We start from the raw sequence: 22,099 nt of genomic DNA on the forward strand, positions 1-22,099 counted from the left end.
CAGCTGGAATTTGTCTCGAATTGTAAGCCGGGAAAAATCTGCTCCTTCTGTGGAAAAGGTATCAGATAATCTATTTGTGTTATTCATAGGGTTCTTTTCTAAGATAATCTTTATTTGCCGATCGAATGCTACTTCGTGAATTAGATGTACTGTACCAGGAAGGCAAAAGAAAAGGGAGACGTAGTTACGGTTTTACCTTGCTGCCGTAAAGAAGTTTTGTAACCATTAAGTCCGGAGCTATCTAGTTGGAAAGTTTGTAAAAGCTTTATAAGAACGGCTTTGTCGCTACCTGAAATCATTCGACCAATCGTGAATGGCAGCACATAATTCGCATCGAGTTTGAGAGGTTTCATTTATTTTGGTCGATCTAAAGGGGGGCATTTATCGCGCCATTATTGAGTCTTCTGGAAAACGTTTTCGCTGATGCTTTACAGCACTCTTTGTTCGCCATTATACGGTAGACTTTCCAGTATTAAGTTTGGAGTTTTTAAGTAACGTTTCTGTCGGCTTTGCGATGGCCAAAGTGGTATGTCTATATTTAAACTGTAAGTTTCAGTGTCGAACGAGATCCGTTGTGGCATTGTTGCGAAATGCGATATCGATGATTTTGTGTACACCATTTTAGGTACAGAATGGCTGTTTTTCATCAAATCGATCCCAAGAATAGGCACAAACTTCTTGAAGATGGAATTCCACGCTTCATTATGTCTTCATGAAATTCGGTAATGCTCCCAATTTTTTTCCTCTTAGCTGGTTGATGATTTTCTGAGTAGTGAAACCCCAATTTTGTTTCTCTTTTGCTTTAGACAACAAACTATTAATAACACTATTCTAATAGTCTAATGGCATGAAAGAACAAGCCAGTTGCCTTGTTGCTGAGCCCTGGTGTGTTTGTATTTTTAGTGCCATTAGTGCAGGTTCTCCATGCAGCCAAAAATCGATTGTTGGCTTTTATTTAACTACGAAATGCAATAACAACTGATGAAATTTGTACAGGACAACCGTTTGTTTTATCAGCGTCCTGTGCCAGCTAGAATTTGTGATGGACGGAAATCTATATACGTCTTGGGTGATATTCCAGTTATGAATTTACAAGTCGTTGAATGTAATATGGACATGTTGTGTTTTTCTTACAGGCCTGTTCAGCCGAGACGTCGCGTTTGTAAAGAGACATCTATTTGTTCTACTTGAAAAGCGTTCGCTCAGCAACAGTCAAGCCTGACAATGTGATGGTGGATTAAAATATTTGCACATGAGCAGTGTCTGTGCATACAGTGGAAGGCAGATACGGATAACTCTGGCACGAATATTTGCACAGACGAATAGATCCCTAACAAAGGTATGAAACAATTTTTTTTTCTTTTCTAATTGGAACATGGGATAGCCTAGATAGTCTTAAAGGGGTACGTACGTGGGTGACGTCAAAGTCGAATAGACTTTTTTTTTTTTTTTGCTCAACTAACCAACTACCGATTTTTATAGTAATGCTTTTTAGATTATATTAACAATCTGATGTAAAAAGATTAATGATTCCCCGGGCATATGGATGAGGTTAGTCGGTCTGGCGTTTAATATGTGCGGTAATAAAATACTTTGGAGGGTGACGTTGAAAGGTAGTTAATCAATTCCCAGTAGATTTGTGATAGAAAGCGCATACAATGTTTGTACAGAATGAACCTCATAACTGAGATTCTTTTGATGCCGTCACTTTAAAAATGAAAAACCTAACGAAAAAAAGTAATAATAAATAAATAATAGAGAAAGTAAGGAGGGCGTAAAGATCGAAAAGTACTACTTGCGTCTTTGACGTCTCTTTCTCGTATATCCGGCATCATTATTCTCTTTATTTTCTCAGTATATTATAATAAGTTGTACGCACAGCAGTTATGTAACACCCACGTTGTAGTTGATAAGTTCAGTTCAATTAATGACGTATTCAACTAATTTCCTATCCTAATTTTAGATCTTGCAGGATTACATTACTGGCGTACCCGTAATTCGAAAAAAAAAAAATACGTGGAAACTTACAGAAGCCGCATCTAGGAATCTTCTGTCATACGTGTGTGGTAAGATTAACAAGAACAAAAAAAATACTTTGGCTTACGTTAGATTACATAATTTTTTATCACATGTAATGTTACCGCCAGCGAAAGATTATCAGTAACGATTGCTTTCAATGCGTGGCAAGCAAAAAGGAAATCCAATTGCAGAGTGTATGTCAGGCACGACAGTTCAGTTATTGAAGCGCATAACACTCGATTGCGACACACTGGCAAGACCAACAATATGACTGGACAGGTGTTACCGTAACTATTGCTTTTTTTGAATTACAATTGAATTGTTAATGGGACGTCTAAAATTTTTATTATCTGCAGAAATGCAACAGGATTTTAACCTTTAATCCAATTTATCAACAATTGCTCGAATGATACGTAATGATCTGGGTTTGTTTCTATAAATGAATTCAATTAGTAGGCTAACCTTGAAAAACGATGATTTATTTTGTTTCCAGATGACGCAGTGGATTTCCTAGAGGAACAACGTCTAGTGGTAGAGCCTGCTACTAAAATTGGTTCTTTTCGTTTGGCTTACTTTTTCACGAATACGTCGTCTTTAGTGTCTGTCTCCATACTGCCCACAAGTAAGTCTTTGCTCGATCATTCCAATCTTTATAGGACTAGTACAAGCGTTCCGCATTGTTATGTAAGGACCTGCGCCGTGTACGTGAGGGCGTAAAAGACAAGATTTTAGCATCTGCTATAGAAATCAAAGATTTTCAAAATTAAAACATTGCCCTTTTCTTTTTGTTTCCGATCTTTTACATATTCAAATTCCCTTTTTTTTTTAATTTTTTTCTTGTTCTTTTACCAATTATTGTAGTGGAATGCAGGTTGTTAGGGCAACACCGGAAAAGACGTACGCGCATTGGGCTCTTCTGTGAAATTGCAAGTAGACTATGACGTCAATGACGACTTTGAAGTCTATCGCACAACTCCAATTTTTTTTTTCACGCAAACTATTTCTTTTGTTAACTGTATTATCGCAGTTTAACAAAAGAACCTCCAAGACGAAATTGCTGAGAGGATCCATGTTTTATTATTTAAAAGCGTAAAAGAGGGAGTATTTCTCCTTTCCCTTGGTAATATACTTATGATGGTGTGCATTTTTTTAAAATAGCTTTCTTTGTCTTTTACAGAAAGCAATTTCGGAAATCTTCTCTTGTTCCACTACCGGACTGCACAACCAGCATCATCGTAAAGGCATCCACTCGATTGTAATGAATCAAGATTGTAAGTAGGAAATCTGCAGGATGTGTTGATTCAACAGTTTTTCACTATTCATTTTTTGTTTTTGATTGCCTACATCTTTTTATATATTAATTTAAACAACCATTAAATAGATAGATCACGCCGTCGCGTACACGAAACAAGTTGTCGCGATGGTGGACATTATGGAATTTTTTTTTACGGGTTCGTTATAGTTTCATAACAGCAGCTAATTATGCCTAAATCAAAATGCAATTCGGAAAGAAATTTAAAACAACAAGAGTTTGAAACAAAATCCGTTTATTGAGTCGCTTTAAAAACATCTAATTAGATTTTTATCGTGATCGGCGAATTCCTACGTAACGCTTCGCGTAAACTGAACGATTCTGAAAAAGGTGAATCCGCAACAGAGGTGAGAAGAGCTAGTACCTTCTTCCGACAGCTATGAGTAAGTACATCATAAATCAACAAACGTTTTCACGAATAAATATGTAATAACGCCACCCGTTTCATGGGTATTTTAGTTTTCCAGAAGAAGGCGATCGGATTAGAAGGTGTACGAATGGAAGGTGAGAGCCCAAAATGACAATGAAAAGTAAAATACATTTCCGGATTCACCAATCAATATCACAGGATTGCAACATGGGAAAAACGCCTTTCTGAAGTTAGGTTCTGATAAGTTCGATGAAAATAAAGTTGCGTCGTGGATCGATAGTGAAACTTCGATTCGGATTAGAAGAAACCGTTGGAATCATATGTCTACTGTGCCGTTGGAGTCGCAGCAAGTGCGATATTTCGTCCGCGTTCGTTGGTTCGTCATTTCGCTAAACCAGCACAGTGTCCTTGAGCTCAAAGTAATCGGCGTTTCGGTTTATCCGTTGTCCAAACTCACGGGCGACTTTCATTTTTGGTTGTATATTATGACAAAAGATGGCGCTGATGGACTTGTTTTTTTATGACAAGTGAAATAGCAGTGAACTGTGAAACTGGTTTCTGATTATTTGTTTTATGTGTTACATTCCCAAGAAAAGTATAATAAAATCTAATGGTATGGTTCGTATTTTCAAGTTTTCATTCTTCTGTGTACATTTGAAGTGAATCACATTAAATGGATTGTTTCTCTGCAAAGATTAGTCAGGTGGTCAGCTGCCATAGCCACAAACTTCTGCAATTTATTATTTTGCTTTCATCATGCTATTCAATTGTTCGTTGATAGGTATAAAGTTTATATTTTGGCAGTCAGAATGATATGATATATATGATTCTGTTTTTAAGACGTAGCTCATGAAACTTAAACTGCAAAGGATGCTGACGGTGAAGGAAGGTCATAAACAACACAAGTCAAATGTGTTGGAACATCATAATTTCATTCTGCCACTCTTTGTCCATTCGTTGTGTCCTGTCTCGTCTGAGAAACACAGCATATGGGGTTTTGCAAACCCCTAACCATCACCATTTCCTCAGTCTTCTCATCACATCTACTGAAGCGTTCAAGAAGCAAGATTTTGTATTGAGGAGTGAGGTATTATACTTATATTTTGGCAGTCAGTATGAAATTAGTGGGACTATGCCTTTTTTTAGCTTTTGGAATTAAAAGTACAAAGAATGCTGGCCCTGAAGGATGGTCACCAATCAAACCAAACTATGGATTGCAACGCATCATGACATTGTTAGGCTCTTGGACCACTCATCGTTTCCTGTAAGTTTTAATCTGGTAAAAAGCAGCCTGCTTTTCTATGTGTCAACGGTTAACAACCACTATTTCAGCAGGCTGCCTTTCGCTACTTTCCAGCCAACACATATCTTTCCTCCAGTCTTCGCCCGTCGCGCCTTCTTCGCCTCGCCCGTCGCCCCATTTTCGCCACGCCCGTCGCCCCCGTCTTCGCCTCGCCCGTCGCCACGTCACCTTCTCGCCCGTCGCGCCATCATCGCCTCTCCCGTCGCCTCGTGGTCGCCACGTCATCGCCTGGTGTTTGCGGTATCGTTGCATTTTTGTATTGTGTGTAATTGTGTAGTACTAATTAACAGGTTGGCTGCCACGCCCTTTTTCTCCCCTTTTTTTTGTAGCTTTATAGGGACGGGCCGCGCTGTTCTGCCTCATGGCCTATCTGCCATGAGGTGGAGCAGATGCCACTGCCCAAGATTCGCCGTAAGGCGCTTAGGCAACGCACCAGAGGGACTCCCTTTGCCCGATGTGTGGTGGAGACCAGGGGTGTGCGTTCCCACAACGGTCTCCATCATCATGTCAGCCCGGACTTGTCAGCGGACAGTCCCCCTTGGTCGCTATCTTTATGATAGCGACGTAGAAATTGTAGACTTAGTGGCGTGGCAGCCAACCTGTTAGTTAAGTTATGTATGTATGTATGTATTGTATTGTATTGTATTGTGTTCTAAAATGTAAACATTAGTGGTGGATTTGAGGGAGGATGGAGGGACAATAAAAAATATATACATTTACTTGAATTGATTTTTTATTGAGAATTATATTTATCAGCTGCATTGGGGATCGAACCCTTAACCTTTAGCATACTAGTCCAATGCTTTACCATTACGCCAATTACAGTGTTACGAACAACAAATTTTCTTCCTAAATATCCTTGTTTATACTGCAAAGGTAGATATGCTTTAAAAATTGGATTATGTCATGTACAGTTCTAAGTAGCTCAGTGGTAGAGCACTCGATTGAAATGTAGATAGTCTGAGGTTCGAATCCCAGGATAGTGTACAAAATGGAAACAATGATTACCATCAAAGGTAGCATAAACAATAAAGGTAATAAAAAAAGATTTGATATATACATACACGGCGAACACAGACAATGAAAGAGACGAATTTTGCAAAACATATTTTATAAAAAAATTTTTATTGACAATTCTCTACAATTCAGAATTATTTGTGCAACTTTAAAAGGGCACAATAGCCCTTTCAAAAGTTGCCGTCAACCCAGGCAGGGGGAGACACTGCCTTGTTGACCCACCGGGGAGATTACCCGGTGATTGGCTAAGAGAAGCCGGAAGAAGAGCCGAAGATTTGGAACATTTTTACAGGAGCGATTAACCTTTAATTCGGATTTGTGGGCATCCACGTCGCCCTCCGTGAACACATCATCGGACTAAGCGGAACCCCACGTCCCCTTTCCGGCCAGAGCCCTCCAAACCTCGGTATATGTTGTTTTTAAATATACCGTACAGTAGGGGCATGACCCCCTACGGGCTTATTAGAAATTTAGGGGAAACGGGGCCACAGAAAGAAGGGAGCCCAGATATGCACTTTAACTTATGAAAATAAAAATGTTTACTATTCAGGATGAATCAGCAATTAACCGTGTGTAGCGGTCTTCAAAAATCTAGCCTCTCTTTTCGTCTTCTATTCTGAAACAGTAAAATGTAACTGCTGGACATCTTTTACGGGTAGCTGCAAAATTTCAACATGAAACCTGGAATGCAGAGAAAATTCAGATCAAGGTAAAATGGGGCCACAGAAAAGATGAGAAACCTATCTTTGTGCTTCAATTTGAAAGATACAAATACCATAACATAGGAGATGTGGATTACATTTTCAATGTGAACATAACCATGTCGCTCACTTTGAACACACAACGAGTGAGGGCTGGACCAAAATATCCATATCCTTTTCACGATAGAGACAGTTTTCGATTGACAATATGTAGACCATCTCTACGGGCTTGGCATTTGGAACTTTCTTTTCTGTAACTAAAGATGTTTTAGTTAATTAACTCATGATTTCTCAACCATCGACTAAATACCGTTTTGTTTAGGAAGACGTCTTTGGCAGAGTGGTAGCCATTGAAAGAAAATCCATAATCTTTGGCAGCATCTTCAATTGCGGGTAAGACAAAACACCCTTCATGAAAAGGGAAACAAGATCCAATTACTGCAACTGAATATCATCAGAGTTGCTTCAACTAAATATTCCAATCTTTGTCAATGAGGGAACAGTTCACTAAAGAAAATGTGAACATTTCTTTCTTTATGCATTACTGTTCTAGCTATAGCAAATAATCAAAGTTGTCTCACAGATTGGATGGGAAAATGGAAAAAGTTTGTTTCTAGATAACCCCACCAACCAGTACTGTCACATCACTGCCAATAAAGAGAAGGAAATTAAAAAGTTATTTAAAATTGAATAGATATTTTACCATCAGAATGATACAGCAACACATAGCTCTAGGAGATTCTTATTCCGCGAAAAATTGATCCCATTGTAGAGTAGGCCTTGGCTAAAATGTAACGCGAATGCCATCACCTTAAATTAGAAAACTTCGATTACATGCCAGCTAACAAAAATGCTGCAAGCTTACATATGATGATGAACCTTGGATTTATACTGCAGACGACCCACCAAACGGTATAGCCATCTATTGGTAAGGTATCCAGTTTTATTTCACTCAACGGCTCTCGATGTTCAAGAAGTTAGGGGCTTGAAAATAAGCCCGACAAAAAAAAATAAGCCCGACTTTTCCCAAACCGAAGCTGGCGCGCCTGTATGGGACAGCGCGCTGGCGAAAAACAGTGCATCATACTATTCAATATATTTAAAAAAACAGCTGCATTGCACGACGTAAATACCGCAATGCAGTCCCACGTTTTCCAGTTGTCACTTTTCTAAAAAAAGACATTCAGCCACCTATGGGGCGTTTTCTAAAGTTCAACAATAAATCCATCGAATTGAACTTTAGAAAACGCCCCATAGGTGGCTGAATGTCTTTTTTTTAGAAAAGTGACAACTGGAAAACGTGGGACTGCATTGCGGAATTTACCTGCAGGGCCATATTAGATCGAAATTCCTTTCGAAATATGATATATGTATGATATGATATAAGGGCATGGCCCTGCAGGTAAATACTGTTTGGCGGACCATATTTCTTAGAAATACATTGTGCATTCCTCGCGCGGTTCAGTCTAAGAATATAACGCCATTTGACATTTACAAGTTTGTACGCATCGCGCTGTAGCGTACTGGCGCGCCATCATTGTATTAAATATTCGGTAGAACTATTTTACCGCTAGATGGCTATACTGTTTGAAGGTCCATAATCGATAAAAATTCATTGTCCATTCAGATTTCAGATTTTATTTCAGTCTGTTATCCATTTATTGGAAGACTGGTTGTCGCTTTATCGCTTTCAAAAAATATAGTTAAAATCAATCTAAATAATATTTAAGTAGGAGAGATGTTTCATAAAGAATTTCGTGCCGTAGTTTTTCAAAATGTGCTCATATTGTGTGCATCAGCAGTGCTTTGGAAACAAACAACGGCCACTGCTACCCAAGTGACACGTCCACGAGGAGTTTCGCTAGCACGTAAATTCTTCTTCATCTTTAAGTTAAATGTAGTATTAAAATAACACATTAATTTTCTAGGAGCTTCTCTGTACGTCCCAGACAGTGATTTCACTTGTTTGGATGGCAGTGCAACCATTCCGTTTAGATATGTCAATGATGATTACTGTGATTGCCAGGTATGTCATATTCTATAGGTTATGTAAATCTTTTAATTTTATGTCATATTCTCTCATAGGATGGTAGTGACGAACCAGGAACTTCTGCTTGTCCAAATGGCTCTTTCTATTGTCGAAATTTGGGCCATGAAGCAATGGTTGTCCCATCTTCCCGAGTCAATGATGGCATTTGTGATTGTTGTGATGCAGCAGATGAGTACCAGTCTGGTGCCAAATGCATTAACACCTGCAAAGAGCTTGGTTCAGCAGCCCAAGAAGAAGCCCAAAGAAGGTAAAAATTGTCTTTTGATATCGAATTTGAAACATAGATAAAAAGATAATCTGTTTCCAGATATGAGTTGGAAAGTCAAGGATATGCCATCAAACTGGAGTACATTAACAAGGGAAAACAGGCCAAGCTGTCTCAGCAAGAGAGAAATATGGCTTTGAAAGCTGAACAGCTAGAGGCAGAGGCTCTTCGTTCTGAGAAGGAAAGAGAGAAACATGAAGCAGAAGAGCCCGAAAGACAAGCTCTAGACAAATATCGTCAAATTGAACAAGAAGCCATGAAAGAAAAAGAAGAAATAGAAAGATCCCAGCGGGAAACTGAAGCTTCGAAAGTAGTTTTTCACTACATTTCTGCTACAAAGAAAAACTATTTACCATATATATTTTTTGTTTGATTCAGGCATTTGATTGGCTGGACAGCAATCAGGATGGCAAACTTCAAGTTGAAGAACTGCAAACACACATAGCTTTTGATCAAAATCAAGATGGTACTGTCTCTGTTGAAGAAGCCAAATTCTTTTTACATAATGAAGAAGAAATGGAAAGGAATGAGTTTGTGACCACTGGTTGGCCTTTGATCAAACCCTTTATCATGAAAGCACAAGGCTTAGAAGCTCCTTCTCAGCCAGAGCAGCAAGCTGGGGAAATCCCATTACCTCGAAGACCATCACCAAGAAGAACCTATCCAAGAGGTAAATTTTAATTAAAAATGGTGATATCACTGTTGAAATTAACCAAGTATTTGCACTCAGACTGAGGGAGAGGAAGGAGAAGAAGAAGAAGAGGAGCATGAAGAAGAGGGAGAAATTGTGAAACCTTCTCCTGTTACCCCAAGTTCAATTGAGTACGATGCTGAAACACAGTCGCTAATTGAAGGTATTATTTAGTTAACCCAATTTTACTTCCAATGTCATCTTTACCTTTTTCGTTTTACAGCTGCCAATAAAGCCCGTAATGACTATGATGAAGCTGATCGTCGGTTGAGAGATCTCGAGCGAGAAATCCGTCAGTTGGAAGAATCCAACTCCAAAGATTACGGGCCCAATGAAGAGTTCCAGCCGATGGACGGACAGTGCTACGAGTACAGCGACAGAGAATACACCTACAAGCTGTGCCCGTTCGACAACGGAAGTCAAAGGCCAAAACATGGAGGCAGTGAGACTCGCCTAGGTTCTTGGGATTCTTGGGACGGTCCGGAGGGAAACAAGTTCGCAGCCATGAAGTATGATAAAGGAGTTCAATGCTGGAATGGACCACAGCGTTCTCTCAAGGTTCACTTGACATGTGGAATGGAAAATCAACTTCTTTCTGTGTCCGAGCCGAACCGTTGTGAATACGAAATGAAATTCACGACACCAGCTGCCTGCAGTGAGCCACGAAAGCCGAACGACGATGACTCGGAAATTCACGACGAGTTGTAATGGAGTAGCTTTGAATTTCTGTGCAACAATTATATTTGCTTTCCAAGCAACATTCCTTTTCGAATACATGCTAAAAATGATATTTTGTGTTTAATTTGCTGACGTATAAATTAATTGCAAACCTTCTAAGTACGTTTTCACTACATCCATAGTAGTTTCACGACGTGCTGTTACGTTGCAAAGGTCTTCGTTTTCAGTTAAGTACTTTGAAATGGACTCGTTTTCTTCTTCAAGCAGACGAAGTTTTTCGTCAAATACATGGAGAGCTACATGAGTCTCGTTTTTGTCCAGCTCCATCTACCACATACATAAACTGTTGTACACTTTGACAGCTTAGCCTTAAGTTCTATTGTTACCTGTTGATTGTCGCACTGTGCTTGCAATCGACTAACACGAGCTTGTATTTCACTTTTCTTATCGGCTAAATCCTCCTGTTCCAACAGAAGCCGATTTCTTCTTTCTTCCGCTTCGTGCCGCAAATCGTCTACACCAGTGAATTTCAAGGAATTCATCTCGATTGTGGCCAGCTGTTCTTTTAGCATCTTCAATTCATTTTGGACTTTGTTTTCTAGGTCTTCCATCTAGATTACATTCAATAAATTGTGTTTTCTTTCCATAAATCAAATAACATATTAGTTTACTTTTTGCAAGTTGTTCTGCAACCGCTGGTACTCAACAGCAATGCCTTCAACAGTTGCTCGTGATTTCTCTAGCTCCCCTTCTTTGACCAGGTAATCTTCCTTGGCAGTTGAATATTCTGATATGCTATTGATATTATAAAAAATGATATTGAGAAATTGAGAATGTCATTTTTTGTGGTAGAACCTGGGCACTAGCTGCATTAGAGATTGTTGTTTGCCAATCTTGTTCAAAGTTTGTGTGATCAGAGTCTCCAGTTCTTTGAGACGATCTACTTCACTGATACAATTGTCTTCCCATGAAGACAAGAATTCATCCATGACTTGCTCTCGTTTTCGCAAGTCTCGATATTTCTGGCCTCTTTCACTCTGACTCTCCTCGTACGTCTGTCAAATACTTTTTGAAAGAATTGAGAAAACGAGTAATAAACAATTTGATAAAACTTACGTTGTCAACTTCTTGCAGTTCATTTCGCAATCTCTCTGTTTCGGCCAAGATTTCTTTGATTTGTAGCTCCATAGCAGCCACCTCGGCATTGTCACTTTTGACACTGGCCACCAGTTGAGCTCGCTCTCCTTCCGGATCCAGACGTTTTGCATCTTGTTCAGTCATCTGCTCGTATTTGGTTTCCAATTGAAATAGAGACTGGCGCAGTTGAAACATTTCTTCTTTAACCTGCAATGTCAAATATCTATTCTTTAAAAATCCAAATTCAAAAACTTCAAAACTCAATTTACGGGTGAGAGACGCAATTCTTCTTCCAATTTCCGAGCGCGAGCTTCCAGTACAGTCAACTGCGTAGTTGTATTTTCAACTTCCTTTGCTAATCTGTTCTGCTCAGTTTTTAACTGCGAGTATTTCTCTTGATCTTCTGGTGCTAAAGATGTTACAAACTTCTCTGCCTCATCGTTTTCCTGTGAAAACAAACATTTTTGAATGAATTATACAAACGATGAAAGTGTTCTCGAAGCATACCATTTGAATCTCCCGTTCTAACGATGCAATTTTCTCTTTAACTGCTTTGACAATCTCAAATATATCTTCGGCTTCGTGAGCTTCGCGTTCATTCTGAATCAGCAACGATTGAAGTTCTATTTCCATTTGCGAGGCGTCACTACTGATGGCTATCTTTTCTTGAAGTAAATTCAAATCAGCAGCCTGGCTCTGCAAATCTACCTTGCGACGGAAACTAATAAGCTTTAACATGAAACATCAATATTATGAGTAACGTAAAGCAAACCTGTTATTTCCGTAGCCATTTCTTTCACTCGCTTTTCCAACGACGGTAGACTTTGCAATTCCTTGTTATTTTTCTCAATGCCCTTGGTAAGTTTTCCCATTTCTGCATTCACCTCCGTCATTTTGGCCCGCAACACTCCCAGATCTAATCAACGACAGGCTTTCATTATTCATCGTTAGCGATTCTCATTTCAAACTGCTATTCGTACAATAAGATTTGTCTTGTATTTGCCTTTGAGGGAGTCCACGTGAAGCTGTTTTTAAACCTCCCAAGTCCTTGCTGAGTTGTTGGTCGGTCAGCTGTTGCCGTATTCTGTTTAAGAATTCAGAAAAAAGGTGAGTATACAGGAAATTAAAATTAAAATGAAAAGAAATACATGACTGTAAGCCGTGACTGCTCTCATAGCATTGGTTCCTGATGTAGCCGTGCCAGCACGAGATCCAGGGCGATTGACGGTAGAGATCCTTTGTGCAAATCCAGCAGACACCATTCCACTTGATTTTTGCACTCCGTACTCGTTCGCCTAAGTGAAAAATATTTTATTAGTAAGGTTTAGTAAATATTCATTAAAAAATATTACCATTCGTGTTAATGGTCTTGATGACGAGTTGATTATTCCACCGTCTGCACCACTTTGACTGGTATTGGCTTCCTGCTGATGTTGTTCCCAAAAGGAATTGGTATCTGAGCTTCCACGTCGAGTTTGAGGTCTTTCCATTTCGTGAACAAAAGCTTGCCCCTATGTTCCTGTGATCTCAAATCATTGTCCGTAGACAAAGGGTACGGAAGGTACACAGCTGGTTCCTGTTCAATGTTTGGTTTACATGGAAAAGCGTTGCCTTGGAGACTTGTTCTCCCCCAAACATACCACGCACAGCCACTCATCACAATTTTATTCATTTAGATGAATGATAAAGCCATTACATTATATATAACTAAACAAGTAGACGGAACACAGGAAAATTAATTAAAAGAAAAAATAATAAAGATATCTTCCCTGAAAATCTCCTGTTTTCATTTTTTGTTGGTAACTTATTTATCTAATCTCATCGAACGTCGGACCGACGTTCGGGATTTGATTACAGGATCTCGTTTTGGAAGACTTTTGGGTGGTGGACGAGATGCAGGAGCAAAACGTAATTCTTCTTTACTCAATAAAATGAAATCAATTAAATACTGATGAGTACGACATCAAAATTAACACATACCTGTTACTTCCACTTCTTCCGCCTTCTTTCTCCTCTTATTTCGAACCACTCGCTTTGTTTGAATCGTCTTTTGACTTGATTCATTCGATTCTTGATTCTCTTCTTCATCTTCACCTTCTTCAGTTGGTTGAGACGGGCCAGCCTGATCTGAGCTTTCTTCAGACGCATCTTCCCGGCCCCGTTTCATATTCGATGCCACTGTTTCAGCGGCTGCAGCAGCTTCCTCTGAAATGATGTCCAGTTCAGAAGTTCGTCCAGCACCTGCACGGCGCAAATTATAACGGCCAGATGCAACAGACGATGGTCTGCTGAGAGGTTTCTTCTGTTTTTTGACTCCACTGGTGCTATCGCCTTGCAAACTGATTTCGTCTAGACTGATAGACTCATCCGAGTCGACTGGGGCTACAGAAAGATCCTGATAAGACGATCCGGATTGCATTTTGGGTTGCAATTCAAATGGAAGTGCAAACTCTGTTTCTTTCTCTTCCTCGAGAGGGAACAAATTGAGGGCTACTGATTTCTGCCCGCTTCTTAATAACGATTTAGCCGGTGTGTGTTTCCTCCTGCTGGGCGTTAATTCTCGGCTGGTACTCACTGGAGGTGGCTCTGACGTCACACTATTGGTCGGTGAATTATCTCGTGAAACATTAGACGATTTTCGGCCGGATCTTCGCAGAGGTGAGGCTGGCAGGAGATCGGGTCCTCCCGGACCAGAACTATGTCTTCGGATGCGTCCAACAAGACTAGCTAAAAGTGCATCTGTCGAGGCTGTCGGTTCTGGCGTTCGATCACGTAATGCTGATATCCGGGCGGATCGTCGTATCGGTGTTCCAGTTACACTACTTCTTCCCGAATATGAACTCTCCGCTGGACTGACTTCACAACTCGGTGGGGCTGAAGGCTGATCGCCCTTCGCTTCAGAGCGTCTTCTGCTAGCCTTGGGAGGCGTAGTTGGTAAGGTCGATGGAAGAACTTCTTCTTTGACTGGAGTAGTTGGACCTTCCATGACTGAAGTGGACAAACGGCTGGATCGACGTCGTGTAACAACCTGTGAGGTACTAGAAGTGGAAGAGCTATGCCTCCTCGTTCTCCTCTTAATATTACTCTCTATCATGTCCTCATACTTTTGCGGAGGTTCCGATGTGATGCTTTCAGGTGAACGATCCCTATCTTCTCGAGTTTCCCAGACACTTCGTCTCGATGTAAAGGGAAGTGGAACATGTGAGCCCATTATCAGCGATTTGGAACGTCCTTTTTGCTGTACTGGACGAGGCAATTCCAACTCTACCGTGTCGTCATCAGAGGAAGATGGCGGTTCTAATGTGTTTCCTTTTTCTGCTTCATCATGCTCCTTGGCCGCAACCACATTGTCCAAATCAACACTAGTGTCTCCAGCCTTATCATCCATTTCTGTGTTTCCCTCATCTTCAGTTTCCTTTTCTTGATCTTCCTCTTCTTCTCCGACATCATCCAGCGATGGACTTTTCCCTGTTTTAACAAGCATCGTTGATTGATCCATTGAACGTTCCTCAACAATCGTCGACAGATCCACTTGTGACGTGATAACAGCCGCGTCGGGAATGAAAGGCACTTCAAATTTCTCGTGGGCTTCCAAAATGTTCCTTAATTCCACATTTTCATCGGTCGTTGAACCTTCGGTATGATTTGATTCGTCAGAATGTTCAGCTTCGATTCCACCCTCGTCAGTTTCCACTTTACGTTCGGGTTCGACCACCTCCTCAACTGAACTGGACGTTCGTTCAGTTTCAGCTGCAGGAGCTTCCACATCATCTTGGCCATCTGATGAAGCTTCGCTATCGGTCAAATGAAGTCGACTCTACAAGATAAAGAAACGAAAGTTAATGGGAAATCCTTTCAAATCTAACTGAATTAATACCTTAAAGACGCTACTGCGCTGGGCATTGGGTTTCGGTTGTTCTTCTTCCTCAACATCTTTGAAATGAACATTCTGCGATTCGGCAGTCGGTGACATTTCAGGCTCAATGACTTCATCTTCTTCTGAAACACCTTCAGAACCGGCCAGTGAAGACATCGAGAACCGACGCAAACAGGAAGGACGAACTGTTGAAATAGCCTTTGGTGTTTCTGTAAGTTTCAATTCGAAATCCTCCTCTTCTTCTTCTGCCTCGTGTTCATCCACTTTCTCGCAACCCTCTTCGTCTTCAGACCCCACATCAGCAGCTACAGGACTATGTGGTGAATCAATTGGATCTGGACTTGTTTCTTCTATTGGTTGAACATCCAATTCTTTTGGTTCATCTTCAACGGTCTCTCCATCATCCATATCAGGTTCAATTTGGCTGTAGCCGCTAGCTTCAGCTGGGCTTTGTTGGCTATCTTCCTCCTCCATTTGGGTAGGTTCAGGTTGGACAGCGACTGCTTCTGTTACATCAAAAACACTTTCAAAATCTGGTTCTATTTCACTGTAGCCACTAACACGAGGTTTGCGCAATGCAGCAGCTTCTTGCAATTGAAGATTGTCCTCTGAATCATTGGCTTCTTCTTCTGATGATGAAGAAGATGATGACATGGTGAACCTCTGCTTGTAAATGCTGGTAGATATAGTTGTCTGATGACCCACGGCTGAACGCACAAGACTTTGATGGGTTTCTGAAGAAGAAGAAGAATCTTCAAGATTTTCCTTCTTTGTTTGCAAATCTTCTTGTTCATCAACCGATCCTTCCATACTTTGCGAATATTCAGAGACTTCATCTTCTTCATCATAATCGATCGTTGGTACGAATGATTCTTCTTGTAAAATATCTACAGTTCTTTCACCAGTTTCGGTTGTTTGTGATACTTGTTCAGGCACTTTAGTTTCCGCTTCATCTTCTACTGGTTCAGAGATCGGCTCAACTTGAACATCCGGCACAGCTGAAACCTGAGGTTTATCATCTTCTTCCACTGATTTTTCAGATTCAACTTCGGATTCTTCTTCCACTGGTCTACTGACGATGGGCTTCACTTCATTCTCTTCTTCTTCTTCTACAACTTGGTCTTCGTCTTCAACTTCTTCTTCATCCAAGACTTGATCATCTTCTTTAATCTCTTCTTCTTCTTCGATGACTTCGATATCGTCTTTGACTTCTTCAATTTCTTCTTGAGCTACTCCATGATCTTCTTCCTCTTCTTCCAGTTCTTCTTCTTCCGGTTCTTCCTCCTCCTCAACTTCATCGTAATCTCCTTCCAATTCTTCTTCCTCCTCTTTCTCAACTGATTTACTGTCAACTCCTTCAGCCTCATCGCTACTAGAATCGAGACATACAATGTCACTTTCATCATTCGATGATTCATCCATGTTTTGACTCTGTTGCACCCCCGGAATGACGAGCGTTGGTTGTTCTTTTTCGACAACGCGTTCCAGAACAGCTAACGTCGGTGCCTCTTCTACGTCATCATCCGGCAAAGCAGACTCGGATACAATGATGGGATGGGTAGTTGTGCTTTCTATGTTTGTTAGTTCCATGCCGCAACTCGAAATTTCTTCACTGGACATCACCTTCTCAACAGGCAAATCTATGTTGGTTAGTTCCATGCCACAACATGAAATTTCTTCATCGGGGATCACCTTCTCAACAGGCAAAGGACCTGGAAGTTCTTCTTGCACCTGTTTTTCTTCAACTTGTGCAACCTCTGAAACAAAAGCAGATTCGCTATCATCTTCAAAACTGAGAAACTGGGAATCCTCTCCCACTACAAGACTATGCTGATTAGAGTGCTGGGCATCCGTCACGACTTCCATGTCATCGTCTTCCTGTACTGAACAGACGGCCGCAATTTCTGAAATGTCCAGTGGAGGTGAGGCAGCATCTTGTGGTTGCGGCAGACGGAAACGTAATTGTTTGGCCGATGCTGTTGAAACTTCCATTTCCGTCTCTGATTCTGACGGATCCGCTTCGCTTGCAGGTCGTCCGGCTGTCTCAAACGCAGAAAAGTTCATGAAACGCCGCATCTTATCTTTCAAAATGGATGAGGGTCGACTAGAAATGCTGCCATCTGCTTCAGTAATCGATGGATGGCACGGCCTGGATCGCCGGATAGGTGGAGTTTGTAAAACTGAAACAACTTCTGCATCCGTTTTCATAGCTGCAATAGCTTTAGGAAATAAAGAGAATCGTGGCCGTTTTCCTTGTCTCGATTGACTTGCATCCGCATCTTGTTCCGTGACGGAAGTTATGTCCATTGAATCTGGAGCGCCTCTAGGCGAAGGAAAGCACAACGACATGCCTAAGGTTATGTTGCGCTGAGCTGGTTGTACAATGTTGCATAAAAATGGAGTCGTTTCCGGCTGATTCTCATCCGGATACAGTACAGCCTCTGGATCGTCCAATTTGCGTTTCCTAGGCCTCAATGGCGTTTGAACTTCTTCGTGAAGCTTCTGTTCAATTAGCCAAGTGGCTCGTGATTGTTCAATCACCGTGCGGAAGAAATTGGAACCGCTTGATTGGATTTTGGACGTAGCCGGCAACACAGAAACGGAAAGTGGCCGCGGGAATTTCAAACCACCAGAAGATGTCGATGAAGTCGGAGGACGAGAATTAGCGATGGCAGCTAATTTGCATGTGATGGGCGGCAGGGCACCAATCAGCGTCTGCATCAACATTTCACGACGGTTGAATCGTTCCCTGGAAATGGTGTCACGGGCCGGCCACATCTGATTCAAACGTTGACTGTAGGCAATGGCATCCGGATATTTACAGCGTTGAATATAAAAGAGGAGCAAAGCTTCTTGCAGGTCGATGTTCCTGCTTTGTTTCAAGAAGTTAGTCACGTGATCTTCCTCCTCCTCAGACAATGGCAAAGTTAACAGAACGCTGACTTTGCGCATTTCCTGACATCCGTTGAGCAAATGCTGCATCAATTCGACGCTGTTACGCTGATTGCGATTGCGTCTGATGTAACTCAGTGCATCACTGATCAAACCATTGGCGATCAGGATCGTCAGATGGAGCTGGATGTCTTCCAGCTCGGGACAGACAGGCCGTCGCAACGTAGCGTATTTTAACGCGTGCTTATGCTTGTCCTGGTAGAGAAACGCACGAAGGATAGCTCTCTGCTGGGCATTGGTAATGTCCATCGTGTGGACCAATGGATCAAGTAGCATTCCAAGAGCGTCGTCGAAATTTTGATGATCCAAATGCCAGAACGCCTGCGTCACTTTGATCATGCTGGGCTTAAGTGAATAGGTAGACGGAAAGGTCACTAGATGTTGCAAAATGTTTCCGTAATGAGCGTGACGGCCATAGATCCAAGTCAAATCCATAAAGACGTATTGAACTAGACGATGTTTCGTAACATCGTCTACGTCCGGCCTTAAATATGCTGATAGCAAAGCATACAATGATGGAGGTGGATAAGTTTGAATGTCCCTTTGGTTTGTTGTGCCTTTTTCTTCTGCCCATAACTCCACGACAGATGCAGGGACCAGTTGGTCAATCAAAAGAACTTCAGCTGCTTTGACAGAGGAGCTGAGACTCTCAATCTCAGATTTTCTATTCCGGTAGAATTGTTCCAGTTGACGGCGAGGATAGGGAAGTGAACTACATCCTTCAACGTCATCGACGCTATCTTCGTCGATTTCCGGCAGGAGCCCGCCATGAAGGAACCACAGGACCGTCTCCAAATGCAAACTGAGCAGGTAAATGGCCCGCGATTTGTCCCGGAGTTTATCGTTGATTCCGGAATTCAACGATCGAATTCGTTTGTCCATGACGTCATAGAGGACGGACAAATTATTAAATTGATGCGTCACGTGATAGAGTTGACTGTACATCTGTCGCTCCATTTCTTGGCACGAGTGATCGAAAAGGATGTTGCAAAGATTTTCACGCAGTGATTTCAAGTTGACTACTTGCTGCCATGCCCATTTTTCAACAAAGTTTAAATTGGCTCCTTCATCCTTGATGCAAGAAATCAGGAAAGACCTCGAATTGTTCTCTAGCCCAACATTCAACAAGGACTCTGCCATTTGGGCCGCGTGCGGTGCAATGATCTCGGTATGCGTGAGTCCGGCTTTCATTGCCTATTACAAACAAATCACGTCAATGAAAACTCAAAAAAAAAATCAATAAAAAATGTTACCTGAACGTAAAATCGGTGTGGATGATTAAGAACTTGAGATCCAGCTTGAGACAGTTTTTGAAGAAGAAGCGACTGCATGCCCAAGAACATAACACTTTCCGCTTCTTGGGGACACACGACCATTGCGCGGAAGCTTAATGCCGAAGGATAAAAAAAGGCTTCGGCCGGTGTAGTTGATGAGCGATGAAAGACGGAGAGTGTGGCCGGTTGAATCCAAACTTGCTGTACCGATCGATTGCGTCCAACAGATTGGCTCTGGTAAAATCCCAAAAAGGGACACACTCTGGATGTGTCATCGAAAATCCATCGCGGAGGCATTTGGGCCTGGTACCATTGGTTCAGGTCAAAAATGGCCAAGTAAATTCCGTTTTTCCAGCTCATCGCAAAGTAACATAGGCCATAGCAACCTGTCGCTCTCGTGTTGCCATTAGATGAGGCTAGGCTTTGACATCTCAACAATTCGACATCTTCTCCATTCGATTGGTCGCCTACCTAAAATGAAAAGGAAATTGTATTTTACATTTAACGTAATCATAAAGATATTCAACCCACGATCAAGGGTCCGAAGTTAAGATCCAATCTTAGCGTTATGTACTGCAGATCTTCGTATAAAATACCGCCATCTGGGATGGCCTCTTTGCGGACGTACGTCAACGAGTAAAGCAACGCGTAAGGTGCTGCATGAGAATCCCACGATTTCTGCGCTACGACACTCAGGTAACAAAAATGTCGTGGATCATCTTCTGGCTCCAGAAACACAAAATCCAGAATTTGATCGAGCTTCTCGCCATTACAGCCTAAAATTGAATCTTTAAGTTGATTTATTGAACAACAGATTTTCAGGTCAAGTACCTGTAGCGAAACCACTAAAATCTAATTCCAATGACTTGAGGCTGAACATTTGGAAAGCTCCTTGAGTATTATAGCCAACACATAGGGTCTGATTCTGTGGTATGTATTTAACCACTGTTGCACTGACTTCTTCTTGTCGAACACTCAGCACTGCATTGGATTCATGCATTGACTCCAGAACAAATCGACCAGCCCTGAAATAATCAAAAAATTCCATTGCATAAACAATAAAAGCTTAAAGGGATGTAGATGTGTTTACCTGTACATAGAGTCATTTAGAGGTATGACCAAAACCACTGGAGGTTTGAAAAACACTCGTTTTTGTAAAATGTCATCTGTAGTGACATAGTGCACAATATTCAAATCAAGCTGATGTGTTCCTGCGCTAAATTTGAAATGCTGGTCGACAGCCAGTAGCATAACATGGCCTTCTTCTGTGCCCAGTGCAAAAAGAAAGCAGTCAGACTTCAAAAATTGCCTGTAACTTGCATTTGGAATTTCCATGCTACAAACACAAGTAACCTATTATAGAAATTTCAAAAGAAGAATTTTGAATTATACTTTTGAATTGTATCAAAGTAACCATACCTTGTGAGACACACTCCAAGAATTTAATATCATAGATGTGACATAATTATAAAGAGCCACCGCTCCAGAGCCGGTGTCAGAACTCAAGCCTACTAGGGCAAGGGTTTCATTTGGGATTGGAGCTACACAAGTAATTGAAAAGTCCTGTCCTTGCTGGCAAGAGAAATGTCTGCTTTGCACTCCGCAGTGGGTTGTTGACACAACATCGAGTCTATCTCCAGAAGCAAACCATGCTATGTTGGACTCTGGGGGGAAAAACAAACATACAAGAGTTGTACTTTTGCTTCCATATCATGTTTATGGGTATGATAAAACCTTACCGGTAATAGATCCATGGATTATGTTTTGACGCTCTTGATCGGCCCCATCCACTAGTGAAGATGTGTATTTTACAGCGGACTTCACACTGACGGGCTCAATCCATTCCATGATCGCAAATTAATTTTCTAAAAGCCTTGATATCATTCAAAGTAGCTCTGATAACAAATAATAAGTAACCAATGATGGAACTCGTGATTCAAAATGCCGACAATTACATTTGGTATGACGGTAGATCATACGTTTTTTTCCCACGTTTTGATCTTCTGTGTACTGATTTTCCACAAGGCGCCAATGGCAATTAATGAACATAGTGCTGAAATATTGAAAAGACAAGTTGCTCTAGTGCTAAAAATTCTGCTATCTGGTAGACTGATAATTGATAACCAAAATGAAATTTTAAGTTTATCATCTCAAATATCCTAGTATTTAACCAAATTTACCGAATAGTTTAAAAAATAGGATATTGGACATTTCCTTTATTTTGTTTGCAATTTGATCTGGGACCCAGCAATGCTACCGGAAGCTATTGGCGCCAAATACGTAAAATGTTGTTTTTCTCACTCACATGGTTTCCTCAGACCAATTGCCAAAACAAAAGCGTGGCGTTAGCAACATGTTACTTGTCATTATCTAAGACCCATGGCGACTACATCTATTTTAATAGAATAAGATAATGAATGTAGACCTATAGTGGAATAATGTTGGTAGGTGGA

At 41.1% G+C, this 22,099-nt stretch overlaps 3 protein-coding genes and 2 long non-coding RNA genes across 16 annotated transcripts; 3 read left to right on the forward strand and 2 right to left on the reverse strand.

The window, feature by feature from the left end:
- Positions 1–29: 29 nt before the first annotated feature.
- Positions 30–21,700, reverse strand: LOC130703964 (protein ELYS-like). 4 transcript variants are annotated; one of them, XR_009421518.1, is made up of 10 exons: positions 21,386–21,678; positions 21,066–21,310; positions 20,737–20,999; positions 20,478–20,671; positions 20,174–20,422; positions 19,626–20,113; positions 15,421–19,566; positions 13,524–15,360; positions 13,270–13,460; positions 30–41 (listed from the first exon to the last, which is right to left on the reverse strand). XR_009421518.1 is itself a non-coding variant. In XM_059496459.1 (10 exons), the coding sequence occupies exons 2-10, from the start codon at positions 21,492–21,494 to the stop codon at positions 13,348–13,350; spliced, it is 7,644 nt and encodes a 2,547-aa protein (XP_059352442.1). In that variant the 5' UTR covers positions 21,495–21,541; positions 21,602–21,700; the 3' UTR covers positions 13,220–13,347. The 4 variants fall into 4 exon arrangements, 3 of the variants coding, with proteins under 3 accessions (XP_059352442.1, XP_057381407.1, XP_059352441.1); XM_059496459.1 differs by lacking the exon at positions 30–41 and having other exon boundaries at positions 13,220–13,460; positions 21,386–21,541; positions 21,602–21,700; XM_057525424.1 differs by lacking the exon at positions 30–41 and having other exon boundaries at positions 13,220–13,460; positions 19,626–20,117; positions 20,178–20,422.
- LOC130703572 (uncharacterized) lies at positions 544–4,322 on the forward strand. Of its 9 annotated transcripts, XR_009004721.2 has the most exons (12): positions 544–722; positions 997–1,069; positions 1,137–1,339; positions 2,031–2,066; positions 2,148–2,298; positions 2,376–2,444; positions 2,513–2,641; positions 2,881–3,139; positions 3,197–3,290; positions 3,401–3,470; positions 3,598–3,714; positions 3,791–4,322. It is a non-coding gene; the product is annotated as an uncharacterized LOC130703572 (long non-coding RNA). The 9 variants fall into 9 exon arrangements; XR_009004720.2 differs by having other exon boundaries at positions 3,197–3,470; XR_009004724.2 differs by having other exon boundaries at positions 2,881–2,949; positions 3,047–3,139; positions 3,197–3,714.
- Positions 4,392–5,609, forward strand: LOC132088213 (uncharacterized). Its single transcript, XR_009421571.1, has 4 exons — positions 4,392–4,482; positions 4,542–4,788; positions 4,848–4,965; positions 5,037–5,609. It is a non-coding gene; the product is annotated as an uncharacterized LOC132088213 (long non-coding RNA).
- Positions 8,386–10,707, forward strand: LOC130703974 (glucosidase 2 subunit beta-like). Its single transcript, XM_057525437.2, is given in 8 exon segments — positions 8,386–8,590; positions 8,651–8,748; positions 8,808–9,019; positions 9,080–9,347; positions 9,416–9,673; positions 9,675–9,707; positions 9,768–9,891; positions 9,952–10,707. Coding segments are annotated over 8 exon segments (1,608 nt in total). The 5' UTR covers positions 8,386–8,460; the 3' UTR covers positions 10,437–10,707.
- LOC130703969 (intraflagellar transport protein 74 homolog) lies at positions 9,054–13,137 on the reverse strand. The gene is given in 12 exon segments (XM_057525433.2): positions 9,054–10,733; positions 10,793–11,017; positions 11,078–11,201; positions 11,262–11,461; positions 11,523–11,750; positions 11,813–11,989; positions 12,051–12,247; positions 12,316–12,459; positions 12,524–12,587; positions 12,589–12,627; positions 12,692–12,838; positions 12,896–13,137. Coding segments are annotated over 12 exon segments (1,890 nt in total). The 5' UTR covers positions 13,034–13,137; the 3' UTR covers positions 9,054–10,526.
- Positions 21,701–22,099: the final 399 nt, after the last annotated feature.

Source organism: Daphnia carinata, chromosome 8 (genome assembly GCF_022539665.2).
Source record: "Daphnia carinata strain CSIRO-1 chromosome 8, CSIRO_AGI_Dcar_HiC_V3, whole genome shotgun sequence".
Taxonomy (NCBI): Eukaryota; Metazoa; Arthropoda; class Branchiopoda; order Diplostraca; family Daphniidae; genus Daphnia; species Daphnia carinata.

Excerpts from the sequence above, each read along its gene's own strand:
- LOC130703964 (XM_059496459.1), bottom strand. The coding sequence starts at position 21,494 with ATGGAATGGATTGAGCCCGTCAGTGTGAAGTCCGCTGTAAAATACACA. Across the intron at positions 21,311-21,385 it reads AATCCATGGATCTATTACCG|AGTCCAACATAGCATGGTTT; the intron begins GTAAGGTTTTAT and ends TTTTCCCCCCAG. Across the intron at positions 13,461-13,523 it reads GGAAGAAGTGGAAGTAACAG|AAGAATTACGTTTTGCTCCT; the intron begins GTATGTGTTAAT and ends TATTGAGTAAAG.